Source organism: Cygnus atratus, chromosome 14 (assembly GCF_013377495.2).
Source record: "Cygnus atratus isolate AKBS03 ecotype Queensland, Australia chromosome 14, CAtr_DNAZoo_HiC_assembly, whole genome shotgun sequence".
Taxonomy (NCBI): domain Eukaryota; kingdom Metazoa; phylum Chordata; class Aves; order Anseriformes; family Anatidae; genus Cygnus; species Cygnus atratus.
Window position 1 is genome coordinate 16046225 of NC_066375.1, and position 23225 is coordinate 16069449.

Genomic DNA, 23225 nt, shown 5'->3' on the forward strand with positions numbered 1-23225 from the left:
TCCCTGGGCAGCCCGTTCCAATGCTTAATAACCCTTTCGGTAAAGAAGTACTTCCTAACATCCAACCTAAAACTCCCCTGTCGCAACTTTCGCCCATTCCCCCTCGTCCTGTCACCAGGCACGTGGGAGAACAGAACAACCCCCACCTCACTACAGCCTCCTTTAAGGTAACTGTAGAGAGCGATAAGGTTGCCCCTGAGCCTCCTCTTCTCCAGGCTGAAAAAGCCCAGCTCCCTCAGCCGCTCCTCCTAAGACTTGTTCTCCAGACCCCTCACCAGCTTGGTCGCCCTTCTCTGGACTCGCTCGAGCATGTCCACGTCCTTCCTGTAGCGAGGGGCCCAAAACTGAACACAGAACTCAAGGTGCGGCCTCACCAGAGCCGAGTACAGGGGCACAATCACTTCCCTAGCCCTGCTGGCCACACTGCTTCTTATGCAAGCCAGGATGCTGTTGGCCTTCTTGGCCACCTGAGCACACTGCTGGCTCATATTCAGCCGACTATCAACCAATATTCCCAGGTCCTTCTCGGCCAGGCAGCTTTCCAACCACTCATCTCCCAGCCTGTAGCGCTGCTTGGGGTTGTTGCGCCCCAGGTGCAGGACCCGGCACTTGGCCTTGTTGAACCTCATACAGTTGGCCTCAGCCCATCGCTCCAGCCTATCCAGATCCTCCTGCAGAGCCTTCCTGCCCTCGAGCAGATCGACACACGCACTTAGCTTGGTGTCATCTGCAAACTTACTGAGGGTGTACTCGATCCCCTCATCCAGATCATCGATAAAGATATTAAAGAGGACCGGCCCCAGTACTGAGCCCTGGGGGACTCCACTAGTGACCAGCCTCCAACCAGATTTGACTCCATTCACCACAACTCTCTGGGCCCGGCTATCCAGCCAGTTTTTAACCCAGCGAAGCGTACGCCAGTCCAAGCCCCGAGCAGCCAGTTTCTTGAGGAGAATGTTGTGGGGAACGGTGTCAAAAGCCTTACTGAGGTCAAGGTAAACCACATCTACAGCCCTTCCCTCATCCACCAAGCACGTCACTTTGTCATAGAAGGAGATCAGGTTCGTCAAGCAGGACCTGCCTTTCATAAACCCATGCTGACTGGGCCTGATCGCCTGCTTGCCCTGCAAGTGCCGCGTGATGACCCTCAAGATAATCTGCTCCATGAGCTTCCCTGGCACTGAGGTCAAACTGACAGGCCTATAGTTACCCGGGTCTGCCCTCCAGCCCTTCTTATAGATGGGCGTCACATTGGCTAGCCGCCAGTCAACTGGGACCTCCCCCGATAGCCAGGACTGCTGATAAATGATGGAAAGCGGCTCGGCCAGCTCCTCCGCCAGTTCTTTCAGTACCCTCGGGTGCATCCCATCCGGCCCCATCGACTTGCGCACATCCAAGCTCCTTAGCAGGTCGCCAACCATTTCCTCATGAATAGCGAAGGCCACATCCTGCTCCCCATCCCCTTCCACCAGCTCAGGGCACTGGGTATCCAGAGAACAACCGGTATTGCCGCTAAAGGCTGAGGCAAAGGCGGCATTAAGCACCTCAGCCTTTTCCTCATCCTTAGTAACTAGGTTTCCCCTCGCATCCAGTAAAGGATGAAGATTCTCCTTAGTCCTCCGTTTCGCGTTGATATATTTGTAAAAGGATTTTTTGTTGTCTTTAACGGCAGTAAAAGACAATGCTCAGCTCTAAACAAAATTCTTCTGTTGACCAATACTGAGTGCTCTTACTTCTCTTCTGCTTCAGCCACCCCTTCCCACCCGCACAGCACACCAAGGCCTGTGAGGGGCTTTGAGTAACAGAAAGGTTATGTTGTGTCTTCTTACTGCTGCTATTCCAGTAGTAACCAGGGGAAGCCTTACTGCTATGTAGCAAAGAAAAGACCTCAACCCCACTGTTAAAAAGCATTCAATTTAAATGATTAAAATCTTTTTCATGAAAACAAATTTTCGTGGTTTTTAATATATATATATTTAGTTTAAGGAAGTACTTGTTTCTCTACTAGCACATAGTTTTCCTTCAGGAAAACTAAAAAAAAAGAAAAAACAAAACAAAACATTGGTTGCCTACTTTGCTCATACTAAAATCACGGGACAGGTTATTTACCATGGGTCAAGTTCTGCTGTCCTTGATGTCCTTTCTTTACAATTACAGCTGAGAAAGAAAAAAAAAAAAAAAGAAACCAAAAGAGGGATTTTGTCCTGGTTGTAGGTTCTTGACCTCTCCCTGGCAGTACGAGGTACTTCTCCCACCAAGTCATGCTGTTTTTCTTCCTTGGAGATCTGCAAGCTACACCTGGCAACAGGACATATAGTACCCAGTAAAATGTACCTGGATTTTTGACTGAGCCCTTATTCATTAGCATCGTAGGGTGCAGCACTCCATTAGCAGACGAGGCTCTCGGACTCACGGGATTTTATGCGCTCGTGCCCGGAGGGACAGAGCAAGAACAGCTGTGTCGGGCAGCAAACAGCCAGAAGCGCTAAGAACAGCCTTAAAAAGATTTCGCACGCACCTCGCTGGGAGAACACGTCCTAAAAACCGCCCGGAGGACGAAGCCGGGAGCCCGGAGCAGGAGGGCTGCCGCCGCCAGCTCACCTCTGCCTCCAGATGGCATCGTCGCTGCATCCTCCGCGCCCGGCAGGCCCGGCCTCATGCCGTTGTTGAAGGTGTGCCCGTCGGCGGGCTGGAGCTGCCAGTTGAGCCCGAGCAGGTGCATCGCTGCCGGAGACACAAAGGAGGGAGCAGTGAGGGCACGGCGCACACGGACGGGTGCTGGGGGGAGGCTGCGGCGGGTTTCGGGTAAGCTGCGTTTGGAAACCGCCGTAAAGCCGCTTGGCCCCGAGGGATGCTAATGCACCAAAAAAAAGACAATAAAAATCAAAGCACCAAAGCAAACCCCGACGACTCCCAGAAATCTGTTCTGTTCTCCACCCCCCTACCCCAGTTACCAGATCTTCCAAAACACTGAAACACAGGAGGAAAGCTGCTCACAATCCCAGGCACCAAGGCAGAGGTGAGCATTTTGTTCAGACTTGGGCAGCGTGTCCCACCTCTCTGATCCGCAAGCTTGGGATATGCTCCTTGAAACAAAGCAGGCCTGCAAATACTAACCCAAGCTTAAATAACGTGTGATAAGTTATATATTGATTGTAAAACAAGCCTCAGCCCTGTGTATACTAATGGCATGCAATTATTTCGTGTTTATTACAACGTATTTAAACCAACAGATTCAATAGCTTTGGTCTTAATTTTGCAGATTACGCTTCCCTGACAAATCTAGGTCTCTGCCAGTCCTTTGCCATCGCGATTTGCTCAAATCCAGTGCATAAAACTCCAAGCTGGGGGCTTCCCTTGGGCTGCATGGCGCTGCAGCCTCCCACTGCCCACCAGCAGACCCCGGGTACGGCCCCGGAGCCGCTCGAGATCACCGAGTGGGAGAGAGGCCCCGGCACCGCCTTGGCAAGGGCATGAGTTATAGGCACGGTGGCAGGGACTAATTGAATAAGTCCTGTGCATAATGCATGAGACTTGACAGGTCTGAATCACTCAGCTGGCGGATTTATGTGCATCTTCACTTTGTATAAACAAGCTACCTGAATACATCTCCATACTTTCATCGTATTATCGCTGTGGTATCCTCCCAACAGAGAGGAGCAGGGAAGGGAGGCGTGGAGAGACCACAGTGCTGTTTTTATTCACTTTATGGCCACCACCAGCACTTGTCCTGTTTACACAGCCTGCCCCTACCACAGGACATGGCGTTTTCAGGGATACAGTACAGTGGTGTTAGAGGGGACACACCGCCAGTTTTGTTACCAACAATGTAATTATGGGGACCCTTAAAACTGTTCACTTCTGCAGTGTCAGATGCGCAGATCAGCAGGTATTTTGCATCTCGTTACAAGCAATTGAGGAAGAGCTGGTGTGGGCACAAATGGATTGTCAGTGGCTACAGCCAACTGATCGGACATTCAGCGTCAGGGATAGGTAAAAAAAACGTTACTGCAGGAATTGCAATTCACAATGCTCGAGACATCATGCATTTAAGTTTACATACTTACTCTTAAAAACGAAAAAAACAAAAAGAAAGTGCCCCTACCACACAATCCATCTACCCCAACAGGAGAACCCCCTCGACACCCAATCTACGCTGAGTTCAACATTTTTGGCAGAAGCAGCTGAGAAGCAAGACAGATTTCCTAACGTCACCTGCCCTTATAGACGTACCTACAGACCAAGCAGCTATCCAAGAACTGTAACTAAAATGAGGAGACGTGTGTGAAGAGGTCAGTTGCCAGATTAAGCTTTCATGCTGAATTTGCAGTATTTTTTCTATTAGGAGAGACAATGGAAAACAAAGCATCTGACTTTCAAAAAACCAAAACCAACCAACCAACCAAAAGTATGAACCGGAAAAGAATGTTTAGCTGAGTAACTACTCCAAATTTACTTCTAGGGAACGTTTCAGAACTCCTGGAAAATAGACAAAACGTTAAGTGGGATCAAATCTTTTACTCAATCACAACTTTTTTGCTTTGCCAAAATGAACATTTTAAAGGGTTTTCAGTCTAATCTCAAGCAGTTAATTGTCTTTTCAGCACGGCAAAGCTCAAACAACAGGCAGGTCCCATGCTCCTGCAGGCTCTGCCTGTCGAGAGAGCGACGGCACTGGTGCAGCGGAGGCAAGGAGCGCGGCATCTTCGTGCTGCAGCAGCTCCCTGCGGCGCAGGTCAGCTGGGTAAATCTCTTAAGCAATGGGAATTTCAGAGCCCCCCGATGAAAACAAGTCATAGAGAAAGAGACTTCTGTGTTTTATACTCTGAGCATGTCTATTCAAAGTTGCAATTATTTTTTTATTTCAAGTGTAACCATAAACGTGGGCCATTTGCAGAGATGAAGTTCTGTTGCTTCAGGTACGAACCATTCCTTACAACATGGAGATAAGGAAAACATAATCAACAGTCTGTCCAAGAGAATTATAGTTGCTAACTTATAATTACCAGGTAAATTTATACAAGGAATTAAGAAAAATCTTATTAACATGGTATTAAGACAAACTTTGATCCACCTGCTTCCAAGTACGCCACGATCTCATTAGGAACTCCGCAGCTCTGTGTTTTAATCATAGACGCACGTTAGGCAGGCGCAATTACAGCTCCTTCCTCACTGGGCAGGGATTTGCACGTCTGCTGCAGTTCCCTGCAGAGCCCAAGAAACACCGAGGACCCGGCGCACAGCTCACCTACCCATCACTGGAGCCACGGGCTTCCCCTAAAACAGGAGCATGGAAAGCACGCCCCAGGTGCCGGTTCATACCCTGAACAGCCAGCCCCGACAGCAGCCAAGCAGCTACAACAAGGAGCTACCTACTCTCTCCTGCTGCAGAATGGCGTGAGATGGTGAATTTCTATGATTAACCTTCTGTTCTGTTAATCAAACAAAACCGCCTCCAGCAAAGGAATAAGTGGAAGCCCATTTAATTAGAAAGACTGGGATCCACTCAGAACCCGCGTGCATGTGTATCAGAAGGAAAAATTGGGCTTGTGAATTTTGTTTCCATTTCCTATTGTAGTTTTGTATGTTTGCTTGCTGTTTCAGGCTACAGATAAGTAATCTGTGATGCTGTGAGTTGGCCCTCGTCCCCGACTCCACTCATTGTCAGGCCCTGACCCACCTTCTGCTATGCACGCTCCCCAGCCCAGTGTGTCGGGACACTCGGCTGGGTCCACGTGCTTAGAAACACCCCGAGGTCTGACGGTCGGGCTGACAGTCGGCACGGCTCCCAAATGCCCAGCAGATCATCAAGATGAGCACTGAGTCTCCCAAACAGCCCACTTAAACCTACTACAGGAGCCCCACATTTGGCATACAGATTAACCCGTCAGGGAAAAACACATCCCTCCAAATTTAAAACACAAGTGCCACTTTATGTTATGCATACCATACATTTATAAAATGTATTTCAAAGAGCACTCATGTATGTTTAGCAGGTATTTATCTCTAGCTGTTTGTTTTTTCCCTCAATGTTTAAGCACACGTTCCAATTTCTTACTTCGAATACCTGATTTTTAACCATGGAGTTTGTCCCAGTTTATCTAGTTCATTTAACACTAACACAAGTAACTCAGATTGAATTGTGCATTTATATTCTTCAACAATGAGATGATAACAACACGTGAAATTAAACCACTGAGATTTAAGGTAAAAAACAAAAAGAAAAAAAATCAACCTCACCCCAGCAACACAGGCACCTACACTGAAGGCACCTAAAACTGGAAGCTAACCCTGCATGCCCATCGAGAACAAAAGCAGAGAACTACTTTATCACTAGAGGTGGTGGAGCTGTCAAGCACCAATCTAAGACTTACATAAGATAGAGGTTACCAGAGTGAATCACACATTATTTTAAGAAATCCCAAAAGGTACACAAATCCACAGAATAATGTCAAAATTTGCATGAAAAACTTTCTTGAATGTTCTCTAAGACTCAGCAGTGGCTCAAATTCATCTTTCGTTCAATCTTCTCTCTCTCTCTCTGGCCACACACCAATACTCACTGCAGCCAGAGGTCAGCCTAATGGGCATTCTCCAGACTCAGAAAGCTCTCTGTCCTCCCTCCGTGCTCTCCTGACTATCCCAGACCACGTGTTGTTGAAATGAGAGACTGGGTGTCTGCCAGTAGGCAGGACACAATCAGGCTCTGCACTTGGACCTTCACTCGGTGGGACTCCTGGAAAGGAGAAATACAGAGATCAATGGTCACCGTGCTTCTGTTCCACCTGCATCTTCCCAGACAAGGACTGGGAGACAGGCACCACGGCCTCTGTTAGGAAATTCAGTATTCCCTCAGGGACTCCACAAGTTGGGAAGATTACAAAAGCGACCAGAAAGCAGTGTTTCCATGTATTAACTTTCCAACTTGCCATGCTTACTGAACAGCCCTCAAGCACCTCACCCTGAACTACTGCCTTCCAAAACGAACCCATCAACCCATACGACACTCCATCAGCATACATACAAGGCATGATATTTTGATACCTGCAGCCTCTTCTCATGTGAAGAAGAAATTGGTCTACATCATGAACAACGTTAGGAAACGAGCACCAAAAGCACATTTGCTTTATGTAGGTTATTCTATCAGAGGGGAGTGGAAACACTAGAAGCTTCTTCTCTCACCAGTTAGGAGATGAACAATGAGGTAACTCGTTATTCCAGTATACTTAATTAGTCTTGAGCGACATCAGTGTGACTTCCAAATCAGGCCTAATGAATCACAGACACGATGAAACAAAAGGTTCCTAATCATTCTTAGCAGCATGTAATTTTATAGTGTATATGTTTAAAAAACTATCTGCACATCCATTTTTTTGTTATATTATGGTGCATTAAAACACTCTACAGATTATATAGAATAAAAACTGGATGTGCAGATAGACATTTGTACACACATTATAGAGCACTAAAACCATATACGGGCCATGTAATTGCACAAAGTGAAATACACTTAGCATTTTACACTTCTTGGCACTTACAGATGGGTTACCCAAATAACTTGACAAGAATAAATGTATTCCAAAAAAATTAATAAAATAATTAAATGTTACTGCATGCATGAGTATCTTGAGGAGTGATTACCCTATAGGCTTACTAATCAACGAATGCGGTAAATATCAGGCTACAGGTTCCACAAGCTGCCAAGAGAGCACAACTCCATCCTCCTCTATCCAAAGTGATCTTAACAAACACCATCTCAGTAAAACCTGAAAATGTGGTGCCTCACTCTGTGCCATAAGCAGAAGGCAACAGAGCCAGACTGTTACTTCTGCTTCTGCGCTCTTTGCAAGGACGGTGCTTGCTGTGCTCAAGGGGAAGGCGCAGTGCCTCCCTCCGTGCTGAAACACCAGGCATGCTCGCTCTGCTCACCAGGGAGACGCGGCAGGTACGGCGTCTTTCTGTAATCACAATGGAGAGCAAAGTTGACTTCAACAATCCTACACATAAGAAAGCAATCCTCAGGCATAATTTCACCCTCAGCATGTAAACCCTCTTAGACAATAAATTGTTTAGGACGGGGTTTTTGCTTTATGAAGCATTTCTAGCCCCAGAAGCATTTTATAAAAATACCGTAAAGGAGCTATGAATGGGTGCATTGTTATAATCAGCAGCAAAACGGCTGCTGGGATTTATTAATTGCTTTCTTTTGAATAAATGTTATTGAAGATGAAAAAGGAAATGGAAGAAGGGCTCTAAGATGCTTGTCACTGTGTTCATAAGGAAGAAATAGGGGGACTCAAAAAACACATTTTTTTTTTAAATTGGCCACACACCCCCTCCAAGCTAACTCATTTCTTTCCTCACGTACGTCAGTAAATTGAAAGGAATGAATTTTCAAAGCACAGCATGAAAGATATGCCCACAAATCCCATTAGTGGTAATGTGATTTGTCTGCTTATCTGCCATGCGGTGCTTTGAAAGTTCACTCCTCCATGTCCAACTTCAGCCCTTCTGCTTCCAAACAAGCTTGAAAAGCTTACACACGCTTGTGATTGCTTTTGGGGGTGGTGGTGAGGAACAGGAGAGGACGAAGGAAGACCTGGCTCCCAGCTCCAAGGGTGGCAAGAGGCAAGCAGAGCTCCAGACTGCAGGACAGCACTTGTACCTTAGCTGCTTCTTAGCCGCCCCCGCTCACCGCTCTGACTGGGACTGAGAAAGAACTTCCTTCATGCTGACTTTTCTCTTTTCAGCCCTCCTTATTGAAATGTTTTGATTTCATGCCACTTTCCAGGAGAACTTTTTTGTCACAAGAAGGATAGCAGCATTGCATGCTACCTTCAGAATCTGGAATCTCACAACAAAGACCTTAAAAGAGAAGCAGGGTACAGTGCACTATTCATTTGTTCTCGTGACAGGCCTTAGATTGTAGAGAGCACAGAAAGCTGGAACAAGATTAATCAGTTCCCAAGACTGTATAAAATGAACTTGCTTCTTACGGCAATTTGAAGAGCCGAGGCTGTAATCTTTTTGGTCTTGCATCTGAACTAGATGCTTGTAACTAATAAGAGAAGTGTTTATTTTTATTTACCTAATATAGCATCTTTCAGCCCGGAAGGTCCCAGATCACATTACAGAATATCCCCTTCACCAGCATTGCCAAAACACTGCCACTGTTAAAAAGGGCTTAAAATAACAGGAAGGGGTGCTCGTGCCAAAAACACAATGGAAACCCTCATTTTTCAGAGCAATTGTGAGCATTTAACGTTAATACAAAGCAAATTGAATCCAATTCTAATTTCACACCCAAAAGACACTGCTATCATGAATAAGGTACTCAGCTCATCTCTATTCTTCTTCCAAGAGAAGGAAGAACCTGGCTGCGACTCGAAACTGCCGTTTCAAGGAACACAGACCTACATATACTCTCTCAAGTCACTGATGCATGCACTTACAAGAATTATAAAATACATCTTGAATAACTGCTTTACCTTTAATACTAACTGTAACTCCAAGGCATATCATGTCAAACATTTATTAGACTACTTTCATCTTTCAAAACTGCAACCGCCCTAATCTCTACAAACATGTTGAACAAGGTTCTCATAATCGAACTTGTCCAAAGCACTCAGACCTTGACTCAACCTCTGATTGTTATCCGTATTGATAAGAAAATAGTATTTAAGTTTATTATTCTTTTGCATGCATTAAATGAAATTGAAACGTGTAATTATGAGCAGCCAGATTTCTGTCCTCAGTACAAATATCACATCCCATCACAGACTATATTCTTCCCTCAATAGAAATAATACAGAACAGACTGTTTACATGACTGTAAAACATGGCATGAATGATAAAACTTAAGGTTTTAGTCTCTACATAAAATAATTCTTGGATTTAGAAGTTTATTACAAAGAAGAAAAAAATCAGAAGACAGAAAGCAAACATGATTTCTTCCCCCAAAGCTTCTCACTCATTTTCAACATTATAAACTGTTTACACTTCTTTCATGATACGCTTCAAAAGGAATTTATAAACATTGCCCAACTTGTATCTTGATATTAAGATAAAGGTTATAGATTATATTTAGCATCTAGGCAGAATTAGACTTTATACGTGCCTTGCAAAGCTGACATTATTAATGTATTTTGAATTACAAGTCCTACTGATTCAGAATAGAATCATGTATGAAAATTAAATATACAGTATTTATTTATTATATGTCTTATACAACCAGATGGGCTTTAACTACTATTCTTTTTTTTTTTTAATCTAGAAACTTTTTAAAAAGAAGCAATTTGAAAATTGAATTTTAGTGAGAGCAGCCTTTGGACTCTTCTCACAGGGGCACCCCTACAGCCCCCCCACCTCCGCTACCACAACCTCGCCACGGAAGCCCAAAACAATTTTTGAGAAAGCTTGTTTTCCATTCCCCTTATGTGATTTCTATTAACCGTTTCCCATAATGGGTTTACTATAACTGAGATTATATTGTATTTTTAATCTTACACCTGTCTTATTCTTGGCAGATTTCCACACGTGAGGCTTGCTTACTTCTCCTTCACAGCACCCAGCAACGCAGGACTGGCCACCTGCCCTCCCGCATCCATGCCTTCTCAGCTGCAGTCTAGAAGTCTAGAGCAGGCAAGAAAATGCAAGCTGCAAGCGAGGACAAGACTGCAGAGAGATCACACTAATATGGAAGTACATTAAAAAAAAAAACACAAAGAAATCAATGACAAATTTATATGGTGCTGGGAATTTTAGTTTTAGATCACTTTGAACTGCAGCAATATACATTTTACAATCACCGTGTGGGTGGGTGTTAATACAGGATTAGCTGCTGCATCACCGGAACATCCTATTTCACAATTTCAGGGGCCAATACAGCACCAAGGAGAAGCTTTCGTGTCCATTTCAGTCCAGAGAAACAAACACGAGAGTGCAACAGTCTACATCGGTCCATGTCAAGCACTGTGCATAATGGCAGATAATTAAATGTAATTTGGCCACCTAAATTCTGATTCATCTAGGGAACACCCTAATATACGTTTATATACTTAATTATCTATTAGTGATTTTTATTACTTTTATCTTTTACACATGAAATTGAATTTATGAGTTTTTAAGAGACTAGCTCAATTTGATCCTCTTCTTGATATAACAAAATCCACAGAAGAGACGATAAAAATCTGTGTTACAAATGGAGCTGCTGTCCACAACAGCAAAATGGAGCCAGCTTATTGTGCAGAGCATCCGATACACGATCATCTTAATGAAGCTTTGCGCCTTGCATACAAAGCAGCGAAGAAGCCAATTCCGCAGCCCGAGGTCAACAATGCAGAAGGCTCATCACCAGTCAGTTTAGAGCTGTTTAAAATCAAGGCCCATTGTAATCAAGGTCAAAACTGTCACTGACTTCAGGGGAGGGAGCTTTACTTTAAAACTCTTCTGTTTAAGTATCTCAGACTGCAAATATCGTAACCATGGCTGAAAAAATGGTGTTTTCTACAGGCAACACCAACGCAGCCCATAAAATACTTTACCCTCCAAAGTCAACAGTTTAAAGTGCATGGTGAATCGGACATGAGAGGTAAGGCGTTAGCAAATGCACTGCTGTATACAATTAATTAATGAATCAGAGAATAAAATATGAGCTAGATTAAACACCCGCAAAGACATCTGACCCCAATGATAAACTCAATTACATATACTTTATAAGGCATAACTGAATTATGTTAAATGAGTAATAAAAATAAATTTTAATCTAAGTGACAATATTACTTAACAGTACCAATTAAGTAACCAGGGCTTATCCTTCAAAAACAAGATCACTTATGGTGCGAAGGGCAAAACGCAGTATGTAGTAGCTAGAACTACCCGTTAGCAATTAGCAGCTAGCACGCAAGTTCTACTTTTCTTTCTGCCTGTAACACCGGGATGCCCAGCAGCCAAACCAGGATTACCTATCTTTTTTCTTTGACTGAAGGAACAGTAAATTATGTATTAAAACAAGCAAGCAAACAAACAAAAAAACCCCACCACCCTATCTTCAAAATCCATCTAGCACTTCAACCATACTTTTCACTATTAAATTTATTTTCCTTTTATTTTTCAGAATTTCCTTCATCTCAGAAGCAGGTATCAAAGCTGCTCCTCAATGACTTATAAGAAAAATGACAAGAAAGTCCGCTGTGTCGCTGTACCTGACAAGTTTCTGCAGCCTATTTACTTTCTTTCACAATATTTCTAATATTTAAGTACCCAGAAAGTGCTATAGCAGAGACTTTTTTCCTATTAGTTTCAATTTGAGGAAGATGCATTTGATTTTATGGTCTAATAGAGAAGATCTGCTTCTGTCTACTGCAAGTTGCTATCCATACTAATTAGCGAGAAATAAAATACACACGACCTTTATTTAGTAAGGATATGAACAGAAATTAAAATCAGGACACTACCAAACTTGTCCACAAATCTCTACAAATCTCACCTTCTAGAACAGCTTTAAAGAAACCTGTGGTAACACAGAGTTATTTCACCAATTTTCAATTTAAGTGTGATTTTGACATTTTAGTGACTGCATTCTTTTAAAAATAAACAACGGTATTATATGAGTGTCGTGTAAATGCAACTCAGGGTTGTCACTGGTTCATAAACTTATTTCAGAAAAACTGTTGACATCCTATGTTTTTTGCAGCATTTACATAAACTGCAGCTCTCAATCCATTCTTGAAAAGTATTTTAGCATTTGCATTCAAGTCCTCAGAGGTAAATTTTCCATTCATCCACAGGGATTAACAGACTTCCATCCCTACACCGCATTACGGAATTTTATGCAAAAGCAGCTCGCCTTTGTAGAGGACCACAGGCCTCTGGGATGAAACAGTCTCTGGAGTACCGCATTGTTAGTGCTCAGGTTACAGAAAGCACCATGAAAAAACGGCTTTCACACTGCGCTTTCTGAAACGCGGTATTACCCAGTGCAGTAAGTAATGAAGCCAAAATGATCAGATATTGTTGGGAACAATACCGCCAGCTGCACCGTACCGGTGAGGTCTGGGAAGGAACACATTATGTTCTGCTGCATATTTCTGAGCCAGACCTACGAGGTTCTTTGAACCTTTACTAAACCAATTTTGTATTTGAAATATTTTCAGAACTTATCTCCCCCATTTTAGCACGTCAGACACAACACACTTGCTCGCTCCCGTCGGGAACAATGGGAGGGACTGAAAGAGCAGCGGCTAGGCACTCTCATTGAAAAAAACAGAGGATGCTGCAATAATTGTCCTGAGAGGCTAGACAGGAAACAAGACTCTACGCTGACAGCTTAGCTCAGCGTGAACTCTCATTTTTCACATGGAGCTAATTAAAACCCAAAATTAGTTAAATATGGAAATGACACTTGCAAGCACTTTAGCTGAATTCTGGCAAAATCCCTCTAGAGTGCTGCAACACTACCTGCTGCTTCAAAACTCCCCAACTGAATTTCACAGTTAAAAGGCTGAGCAAAGGGAAAGTTATTACAGAGATTTCCAATTCAAAATGTGTCTGTAAAATTCCAAATTAAATTTCATGGTAGCCCTTTCAGTAACTAGGGACGTACTGTGCAGTCCAACGACATGATGCTCAAGTAACGTCCCTGCATGCATTCTCTGATTATCTCACCTTTAGGCACTGTGCTGGTTGTGCCAGAACCGTGGAGCTCACAAGGACACCGGCACTACAATGCTACAGAGATAAGGCATGTACTGCTACACTGGTAGTTATTTGGAAAGCACGGATGCACAGTGCATAAAGGAATTGCTTTCACAGTTTAACAGCAGAAATCTCAGAAAACCAGAACCCAACAACCAAAATATTTTATGCCTCACGATTTTAATTTAAATTTGTGAGTGCTAAACAGATATGCGGAGAAGGGTCTATAGTGCAATAAATTACCCTGCATATATATATCAATGCTTTACAGGCAAGGTAATAATAAAAAGCATTTCTGCATATTTAAATGGGCATAAAGAACCAAGGGACTGGATATGCATAAAAGGTATGATGACTGACATTAGCTTTTCGACTAAAGCACCATGTGAATTCCATTTGAGTGCACGTGACTTGCCTAGCATGCATAAAAGCAAGGGTATTTGCCCAAGGGCTAATATGATTTCTGAATGCAATTTAACAAAACCCGCCCACAGAGCAGATCATTTTGGATCCATACCAAGGCATTCGGGATAGCCAATCACTTTGAAAACAACTAGAGCATTTTGATTTTATTGTTTTTCCTACATTCCATCCCTTTACCCTTGAGGCAATCCCCTCCCACTGGCCTGCAGCCACTGTTGCACCAACAAATTTCTGTCTCGGAAAGCCAGCAAAAGATGCCACGTAGCATGAAAGCCACTGTTACTCCCAAGTCTCCTGGCAGGGGGTATCGCTGCACCCAGCCTGCCAAAACCTCTTCCCTGGCAGCTAGCTGTATAATCTGCGTATCACACCCAGGCTTTGCTAGTCCAGGGCCTTGAAACCATCTCAGCTTACCCAGCTGGAGGGGATCTGCTGCAGCTGCACCATCAGACCCTCTTATTTTATTGAATTTTGAATATGCCGTTTCAAAGCAATTCAAATGAATTCGCCCAAGGCCTCAGAACAGTAAAACCACTGATACCATCTGCAGCAGGCTTCCTAAATTTGAAGCATTTAAAAACAGGTGACAGAATAGGAGCTTTCAATGTAAGGACTGACACTTCTGAAAAGCCTGCTAAACAAACTTGGTTATGCCCCATTCTGGCGAGGAGGTAACTGCATGGCTGCCAGCCCAGTTCTCACAATAGCACCAGCAATAATGGGAAGTTCCATTCTAAATTATTTTTTAATCATATATGTTTTTCCAAGTTAAAAGGAAGCATTTATTTGATCACCGAGTTTCCTCTATTTTAGAGCATCTACGGGAGTGAAGATAAAGGGCAGAATAAGATGAATGTGAGCCGTTACCAAGCAGATGAATTAAGAAATCCAGAAACCAATACCTCGCAGGTTGAGGCCTCCTTCAAGTCAGTGAAATTCCCATAAGGTCATTATAACACAGGTTGCCCCAAAGGAGAACATCTAAAGACACGACTGCTTACAACACCCTTCCCCTTCAAGTGGTATTTTACATAGTATCAATTTCTTAATCGTATTCGATATCCTTAACATCCTAGCAGATATCGAAATATATGTATACACAACATCATTTTAGTCCTGCAGGGACGCAAGGACTACAGTAAGACTGCAAGAATACAGTAAAGAGCTATTGCGTCGTGACCCTGGTTTAGAATTCTGCTTCTACAAACCAGCAGAACCATAAATAGCCAAAAAGGACAGAATACAAACAAAACAAAGCAAAAAACTTGGTGCCCAGGGACACACGACACATGTAGCTACACTGCGTCTCCTATGGATTCTGCACTGCCAACATAACCCTGACCTGCCAGCTAGGAAACCACTAATGTTTCCCCATTCATAATGCCATACAATTCCTTATCCAGCAAGCGGAGGCAGAAGGTGAAATTCCCCACGCCCACAGCCCAATTAGGATAGCCTGATTGACAGGTACAAGCTTACAAACTCCTGGGACATACACCTGGCCGGCTGTCAGACCTGGAGCCGCAGCCCCTGCCAGAGGAAGCTGAGCTTGGCAGCCAAGTCCCTCGCAGCAGCCGTGTCGGGGTGGCTGCGCTCCCAGCCGGGTGCCTCGCACCGCTCCGAGCCGAGTCTGAGCGCTGGACAAAGGTTTCTGTTGTTTGGGAGCCCGTGTCTGCATGCACAACTCTGCCCGGGGTAATGATACGGGAGGTAACTAGCAGCTACTTCTCGTCTCAGGGATTTAACAGCACCCATATTAGTTGTAAGAGTGACTAGTGTATTTGGGGAGAAGTGTTTTTAACAGGAGAAATTATTTTCATCATTTCTTCCCCCCTCATCCTACCTGAACACACCTATGGGAAAATACAGCTCAGTGAGGGGAGGTAGAGGCTGTAAGGAGGAAGCTGGGGAAGAGAATTGCCAGACACAGGCAGACAGCTTACTCTATCTGTTCAGCAAGCACAAAGTCAATGACTTATGCCTTCTAAAAAATCCCTGAAGAACTTACTAGAAAGAACAACATATATTCCAATCAACTCGTGAATGTATGGAAGTGCCATACTTCAAATCTGCGATGAACGTTCACTCCCCAAAGTGCTTTATGCAATACTCAGCATGTGACACAAATGTGGCTAAGCACCCCTGGGACAAAACCCAAGGCATGCTTACAAAGGAGACATCCATGCGGACAACTGCTTTTGTCACTAACGCTTCTGGGAAAGAATTTACTCAAGAGAAAATTAGTGACTTAAAGGTGAGAAATTAAGACTGAGGATGTTCATCTTCAGGCACTTAATGGTATGTAATCATTCTCCTGTTCTTTTCCCTCCTCTTCCACTCAGAAAAAAATCCAATAAAGTTTAAAAACTTGCATCAAAGGAAAAAAAAAAAAAAAGGAGCCTGCAGCCTCCCTTTGCAGAGGGAGAAGAGAGGAAGGAGCAAAGGGGACTGACAGAAATACATTATTATTTCCATAACCAATAGACCTTCTGCACTACAAGTAGTGTTAGCCTGGGAATTGTGTGCACCAAGCAGTCCTGCTAGAGCCATCTGTGCCCTTGTAGGAACTATTTCAGTGTTCATGCAGCACATGCAACAAAGCAATGTCATCCCGGTGACATAAAAAATCCTTCACATGCAGAAAGCAAAGGAGCAGAGATTATCCCCAAAGCCAGGGCCAATAAAAGGCTATAGGTTCCCAGAGGCTGCTGAGCCAGGTACCCCCAAGAGTTCACAACCTCGTTCTTGGAGCCACGGGCAAGAACAGGACTCCTAAGATCATCCAGCCTCAGTCTGAACTGCTACCTCATACTGAATTTCTTTGTAAAACGAGCCCAACATCAGCCCTGAAGGGGCAGAAAGTCACTTTCTGGTCCTCAGTGGGAGCTACACAGTTCTTGCCCTGTTGTGATTCTGGCCTTCTAGACAATCTAGGCCATTACACAAATTCTTTGAGTTGTAAAACTTGAGTCAAGGTCATTTGCAAATGCAAACCTTGAGTTCAATTATGTTTTACCAGTGGATGACACAATTACAAGTAAAAAAAATACTCTTTATAACTCAACAGTCTTTTCCCCTTAGTTATCAATTTTTAAATACAGGGCAAGAAAAAGTATGCTTTTGAGAAAATTCTGAGCACATAAATGTTTCAGATCAATTCTACCGTACAGACCAAAAAATGTTTCTTTTAATAGTGCAATTTGATGTAATTGGTCTTTTGATTTTTCTTAAGGTACAGGAAATGCCAAACAGAAAAGTGCACATATTTCATTTCAAGATAAAGAGCCAAATTCATCTTGTTCATGTAAGCCAATTATTTTCAATGTAGTGATTTCAATGTGAAAAAGGAATAATGCAATCACAAATCAAGTTCATACAAATCTTTATGACAATCTACCTTCAGCAAATCCTCAGATATAACATAGTGAACCACATGTAATATTTCATAGAATGTATTCAACAAAATATATTAAGTAAACTTACTCTTCTGCCTGTATCTTAGCAACTTAGCAATCCTTAAAATATCAGAACATGGGGAAAAAGCCTATAAAACCTTATCCACAATGGGAGGTTTGAATTTTTAGAATAGCTGCACCAACATTGATAGCCATAATTGTGAGAATAAATTTTGCAAAATAGGGCCATGCTGCACGCATTTCACCTGTAGCTGCAACCAGTCCTTTAGGTATTTCCTAATTAGCCATATAATTTTCTAGAATATTCACTAGGTCTGTCATGTAAATTCAATGGCAAAGGTATTATGGTTTCGTTACAGAAGTTACTGAAACAAAAGTAACTCTGAATAATTTCAGTGTTCCGAGACCAGTGTTCCCGTGTGTCAAGGTGTCAGTAGCAGCACCCAATGTGAACGGGAGGGAACAATGTGCCCCATGGCCCTGCATCCTGGGCCTGACATCCCTCACTGCACCGATTTTATTCTCTGTGACCAACTAGAGCCAATGAAGTCCACAAATACATTACACCTTAACATGAATCAACTGGAAGAAAACCAAGAACAATGCAGGCTAACTGGAGCTCAGTAACTGCATGCAGAGCAGGGAAATGACATTTACTGCCTCAGGGAAAAATGCAGTGGGACTGTATGAAAGCCTTGGGACCTCGTCCACACCAGCTTTAGTTATATCTAGATAAAACGGCAGTAAGTCCTTAGTATTTGCAAGGAAAACTGATGTATACTAGTGTGACTCCTGCAGCTTTCTTATGTAAGAACCAAGAAACAATTTTTACTCTCTGCTTAGGATGGGTCTCACAGCCGTCAGCTCTGTGAGCTGTGGGGTACCTCTGGGCCAACAGGTCCGTGTCTGGCAGTGAGACCAAAGGAAGAAATCGAAATAAACTGGTCAGTCTTAACTCAGGATCATTCCCTCCGTAGCTTTTCATCAGCACCTTCTGCGTAATTTGGAGTTAATGTAAACCTTTGAACCCTGAGCTCCGGATTTTGAATATAAAAGTTGTCCAGGAAAGCCTGGCTCTTCACCCAGTTACAAACAGGGTGAGATGCTCTCTGCTGGACTTTCTGGGGCTGTTTATCTGTTGTGGGCAAAATAAATGTACTGTGAGCTGGGAACTGATGTGAATTGGCTTCCTTCTAGCACCAGGGTGCTGCCTGCCGCGCTGGCACGCCGCACACCTCGGCTGGGCCCACAGACAGGCCCTGCCACGCAGCCCCACGGCACCAGCCTGAGGGCGGGCTCTCTGCCCAGCATGGGCCCCGTGATTGGGTGCCGCCAGCACAACGCTCTCCCTGATTGGACGCCCTGCCTGCCGAGGCCTGCAGCCTGGCCGGTTCAGGCCAGTTCCGGCCGCCCTGCCCTCAGGCAGCTGCCATAAGCCCTGCCACGCTGTGTGTTCCTCTAGTGAGTTGAGAGGCACACTAGTAACGCAGCATTGTAACAAAAAACACTTACTGTAATGTGGCAGGCAGTGCCGGTGGTGCAGTACAGGTGAATGTCAATGCAGTAGACCTGTAAGAAGTTATTCCAGCAACCGCACGTGTTACATGTGCTCGCTTTGGATTTGTCAGAAATACTGTCGTAGGCAGAAAAGTAAAGACGAAAAGAGTTAAAAGAAAAAAAAAAAGAAAAAGCTAAAACTACAACCTGAGCAGTTCCCAGTCAGACACAGCATCTTCACTCTTGTGTACCTATGGCACTGACGTCAGGGGGACTGAGCTGACAAAAAGTCCGAAGACAGAGCCTAACAGGGCTGGTGTTCTTCCCTTCCTTCCCCCAAAAAAGACAAAGATGAGTTTCTTGTTGCTAGAACTGTGTTCTGATGGCAGCCTTCATGTGGGCTGGAGATTTGGTGGTTGCCTACTGATAAGGGGGGAGTGAGAGAGATTTCCATCTTCATCATCTACCTTGTAAATTAATTGCCTTTTTCTTATTATTATTTGCCCTTTTGGAAGGTTTCTATATAATCAGGTAAATGATGTGTTCCTTCATTCACACATTTTGGCGTCTAGCTGACGTAAGATACTTGCTGTGACAAAAAATGACAAAAGACGTGGGGCCCGGGAAGACAAGGACAGGACAGGAGGAAGGGAGGAAGAAAGGCTCGGGAGTCTTGTGTGAGTACTGCATTAAGGAGGTGGCACACGAATGCTGTGGATTGAAGGCACACTGAATTTGTTAGTAGCACGATACGATGCGTACCAGTGCTGTGGCACCAGAATGCAAGCACTTGCTGAGCAATCTTGAAAGCAGTAAAGACGTACCCAGCTGTTTCAATTCATACACACCAACAAGAAAACTTGTACATTTCTATACTAATTCTGCAGATAAGCAATACAAAGCTATCCAAAGAAAGTGAAAAAAAAAATCTAATGAGTAAAATTTTAATGGTCAAGGGGAAAAAAAAATCAATCTAGTTTTATGAATCTGTACGGTGGAAACACAAGTGACTTCATACAGCTTTGCAACACCACTCCCAATTAATCTATATCAGGTTATAAGGATGGCATCACGATCTCGTTGTCAAGATCCAATTATTGACTGTCTTCTCCAAAAAACGTAAAAATTTTAAAGTAACTTGAGAATGGTAGCAAACGGAGTTGTCAACAGTAAAAAGAAAAAGGTATTGGTAATATTCACTTATCCTTGTATTTTATCTTTCTTGTCTTATTAGTCTTCTAATTATTTTCAGTAGTAATTTACAAATTATTTCCCTTGGAATCAGGCGCAAGATTCCTGCAGATTCTTAAATGAGAAAACATTTCCACTGCTAACAGTAACACATACAAAACAGAACTAGTTCTACACGTGATAGCACTGAAAGGTGTGAAGTATCAGCTTTAGAAAATGGATGAGTAAACCTGAGGTGGGAAAGGACAGATTGCTGTGAAAGCAGACTAATTTTGAAAGCTTCACTAGTGTTTAGGATCTTCTCCCTCCAAAAGAAAATTAATCCAAATGCAGAAGTAACATGCTGCTCTTTTCCCTTGTTCCATAAAATTCTTTTCATCAAGCTTTACTGGAAATTGAATAAAACTTGTTTTCTTTCCCTCAGAAAAGAGCATTAGTATAAAATACTTAATTATTATCGCTATAGTTTCCATCACATTAGACTGTACTTGAACTAATTTTATTGTTTAAAGGGAACATCCTGCTAATAGAAGACACTAGAGTGATAGCCCAGAACCTAATATTTGCCATTTACTCTCACCATAGGAGCAGCACTGAAAGATTTCCCAAGTGGTCCAGCTTCACTCCTGCTCTGAAGGAACTGCTCTTTATCAGTGTCTCTTCTGGAAATATAACATACTCTAAATGTGATGTGAACATTTAGGATTCTTTGGAAAGGGAGCGTACTGAATTTTATATTATTCCAGCACTTGGTGAAGAGCTGGTTAGTTACATTACCCACAGACACAAATGTTAACACACACAGATATCTCCTCCCAAACTGCCTAAAAACAGGCATGAATTGTCTATCTTACTTTGCTGCCTTAATATACCTGAATTGTCTACCATACTTTACCGACTAGCACCATGGTTTCTTTCTGAAACCCAGTGCTATTCTTTTTGTTCTAGTTATTACAGTCTGTTTAAATACCGCAGAGCCTGATACTACTCTAAAAAAAGGACACTCAAAACCAGCAGCCCCAAGATCCTTTTTTCACAGCAGTGTAAAATACATACATTACTGAAACTCAGTTTAGTCATCTGGGATGTAGGAATAACAACAGTTACTTTCCCCACAGTAAAGTAAGCACTTAGAAGCTAAATTAAAATTAAATACTAGTGGTCTGCATTCTAAAAAACAGTGAATCGTAGCCTTAACTTGAATCACTTTAAAAAAAAATCTCGAATCATGCTGAATTTGAATATGCAATGTTATGGAGCCAGAAATAAAACTTTTGTCTTTCAATTTCTCTTTTCAATTCTTTCAACTAGCATTATTTACCAAAAGCTAATTTAGCCTATTTGAAGTAAAATCAAGTCTTTTTTTTTTTTTTTGGCTCCTCTGCACTAGAATTAATCAGAAGCAGCATGATTCCATGTTTAATTTCAATCACAGCAGCTATTGCTTTGCAAATAAATAAAACTTACAAATTTTTTGTTGTTCCTAAATAAGATGCTCACTTTTTCTTAGGGAAAATAAAATTTAGAATAATGGTGGTTACATGAACTTTTGTTTAATTATGAGAGTACCACAGAATATGTTTTCCCTTAAAATCCAAGTGTGTAATTAAAACTGCATTTTGTTGGAAGACACCAGCAATATCTGGGTCAGCTAGATGTCCAAACAGTCAAGAATTAAACTGCCAATATGGAAAAACAATTAGAAAAAATAAAGAAAAAGAGACAATTAAAAGAAACCTACCAACCCCAACATCAATTACAGAGCTAAAATTATCAAATGCTATGAGGTCATATGTGGAATTCCTTTTGTAGATTTGGAACTTAGTTTATTTCAGTTTAAGTAAAGAAAAAGCTGGTTATAGATTTTCTAGCTGGATTTACTAAAGCGATAGCAGAATTTAGCCCCATCTGTTGCTCCTTGGCTAGGACACTGGTACTATTTGTTTTCCTAGCATGGCATCCCACCCAATTTTTGATTTGCAACCTCATACAACAGATTGATGGTGCCAGAGAGACCCTGTGAAGTGGTGTGTGCGCCACTGCCAAGGGCAGGGAAGAAATGGATCATCGAATCCAGGTGAACTAACTTTAAGAGAGGAGGAGGTGAAAAATCTGTGCTGCCTCCTCACCTCACCACATGCTTGCAGAAGACTGAATCCAACCATCAACCAGCAAAACAAAATTTTGCTTTAAAGCTTTAGATGTGCTTAGAGTATCTGAGTATTTCCAGCAGTTTTTCCCCATAACTCATCAGCAAAATGCTGCTCTACCCAAAGTAGCTGAAATGTGAGGTGTCCTACCTCAGACTCAGGCTCGTTTGCAGACAGCCTTGAAGCTGGTATTCAGGAATTGGGAAATGTTCCATTCCCGAAATCAAGAACGCTGGCTTCCAAACGGCACGTTTTCAAATGCATACCGAGTCACGGCAAAGCAAATTCCTGTTTCAATTCTATTTCAATTTACCTGTCGTGTATCTCCTATTCCAGGAGTTTCAAGAAAATGTCAAGCAAATTGCGCTGTGTTTAAAAGCTTTTTCCTGTTCTGGCTGTTTACAGTTTTCTTCTGGTAAATATGGAAGGAAAAGATGAGTGATTTATGAATGCTCACTTTAAAAAGTCAAACAACATATTAAAGCAATACTTCATAGCACAGTGAAATAGAGTTAAGCAGATGGTTTTCACAGTGGTTTTATAGAAACAACATGCAGAGAGTTTTGACAGGAAAAAACCCCACAGATGAAGAAAACTGTTTCTATTAAATGCTGTTAAACCTTTATTTGTGCTAAAGCAAAAGATAAAACTTGTTCTGCAGAGATCCATATAAAATGTGAAAGAAGTGATGAAAATCACAGCTTTTCAACCTCAGTATTTCCCTTCACGAATATTCTAAGATGAGATTGAGTGAAACCCTGCACCAAAGTGCATCCTGAAACCAATACTATTCCCAGCTTGTGTTAATATGACGGTGGGTTGTGCTGATCAAATGACAGAAAATCAGTCAAGG

At 42.7% G+C, this 23225-nt stretch overlaps 1 protein-coding gene across 1 annotated transcript in view; it reads right to left on the minus strand.

Annotated features, from left to right (window-relative positions):
- Positions 1-23225, minus strand: part of TENM2 (teneurin transmembrane protein 2) — a 511804-nt gene that overhangs the window by 126210 nt on the left and 362369 nt on the right. The window contains 1 exon segment of the mRNA XM_050713566.1: positions 2602-2724. Within this exon segment, the coding sequence (XP_050569523.1) occupies positions 2602-2724 (123 nt within the window).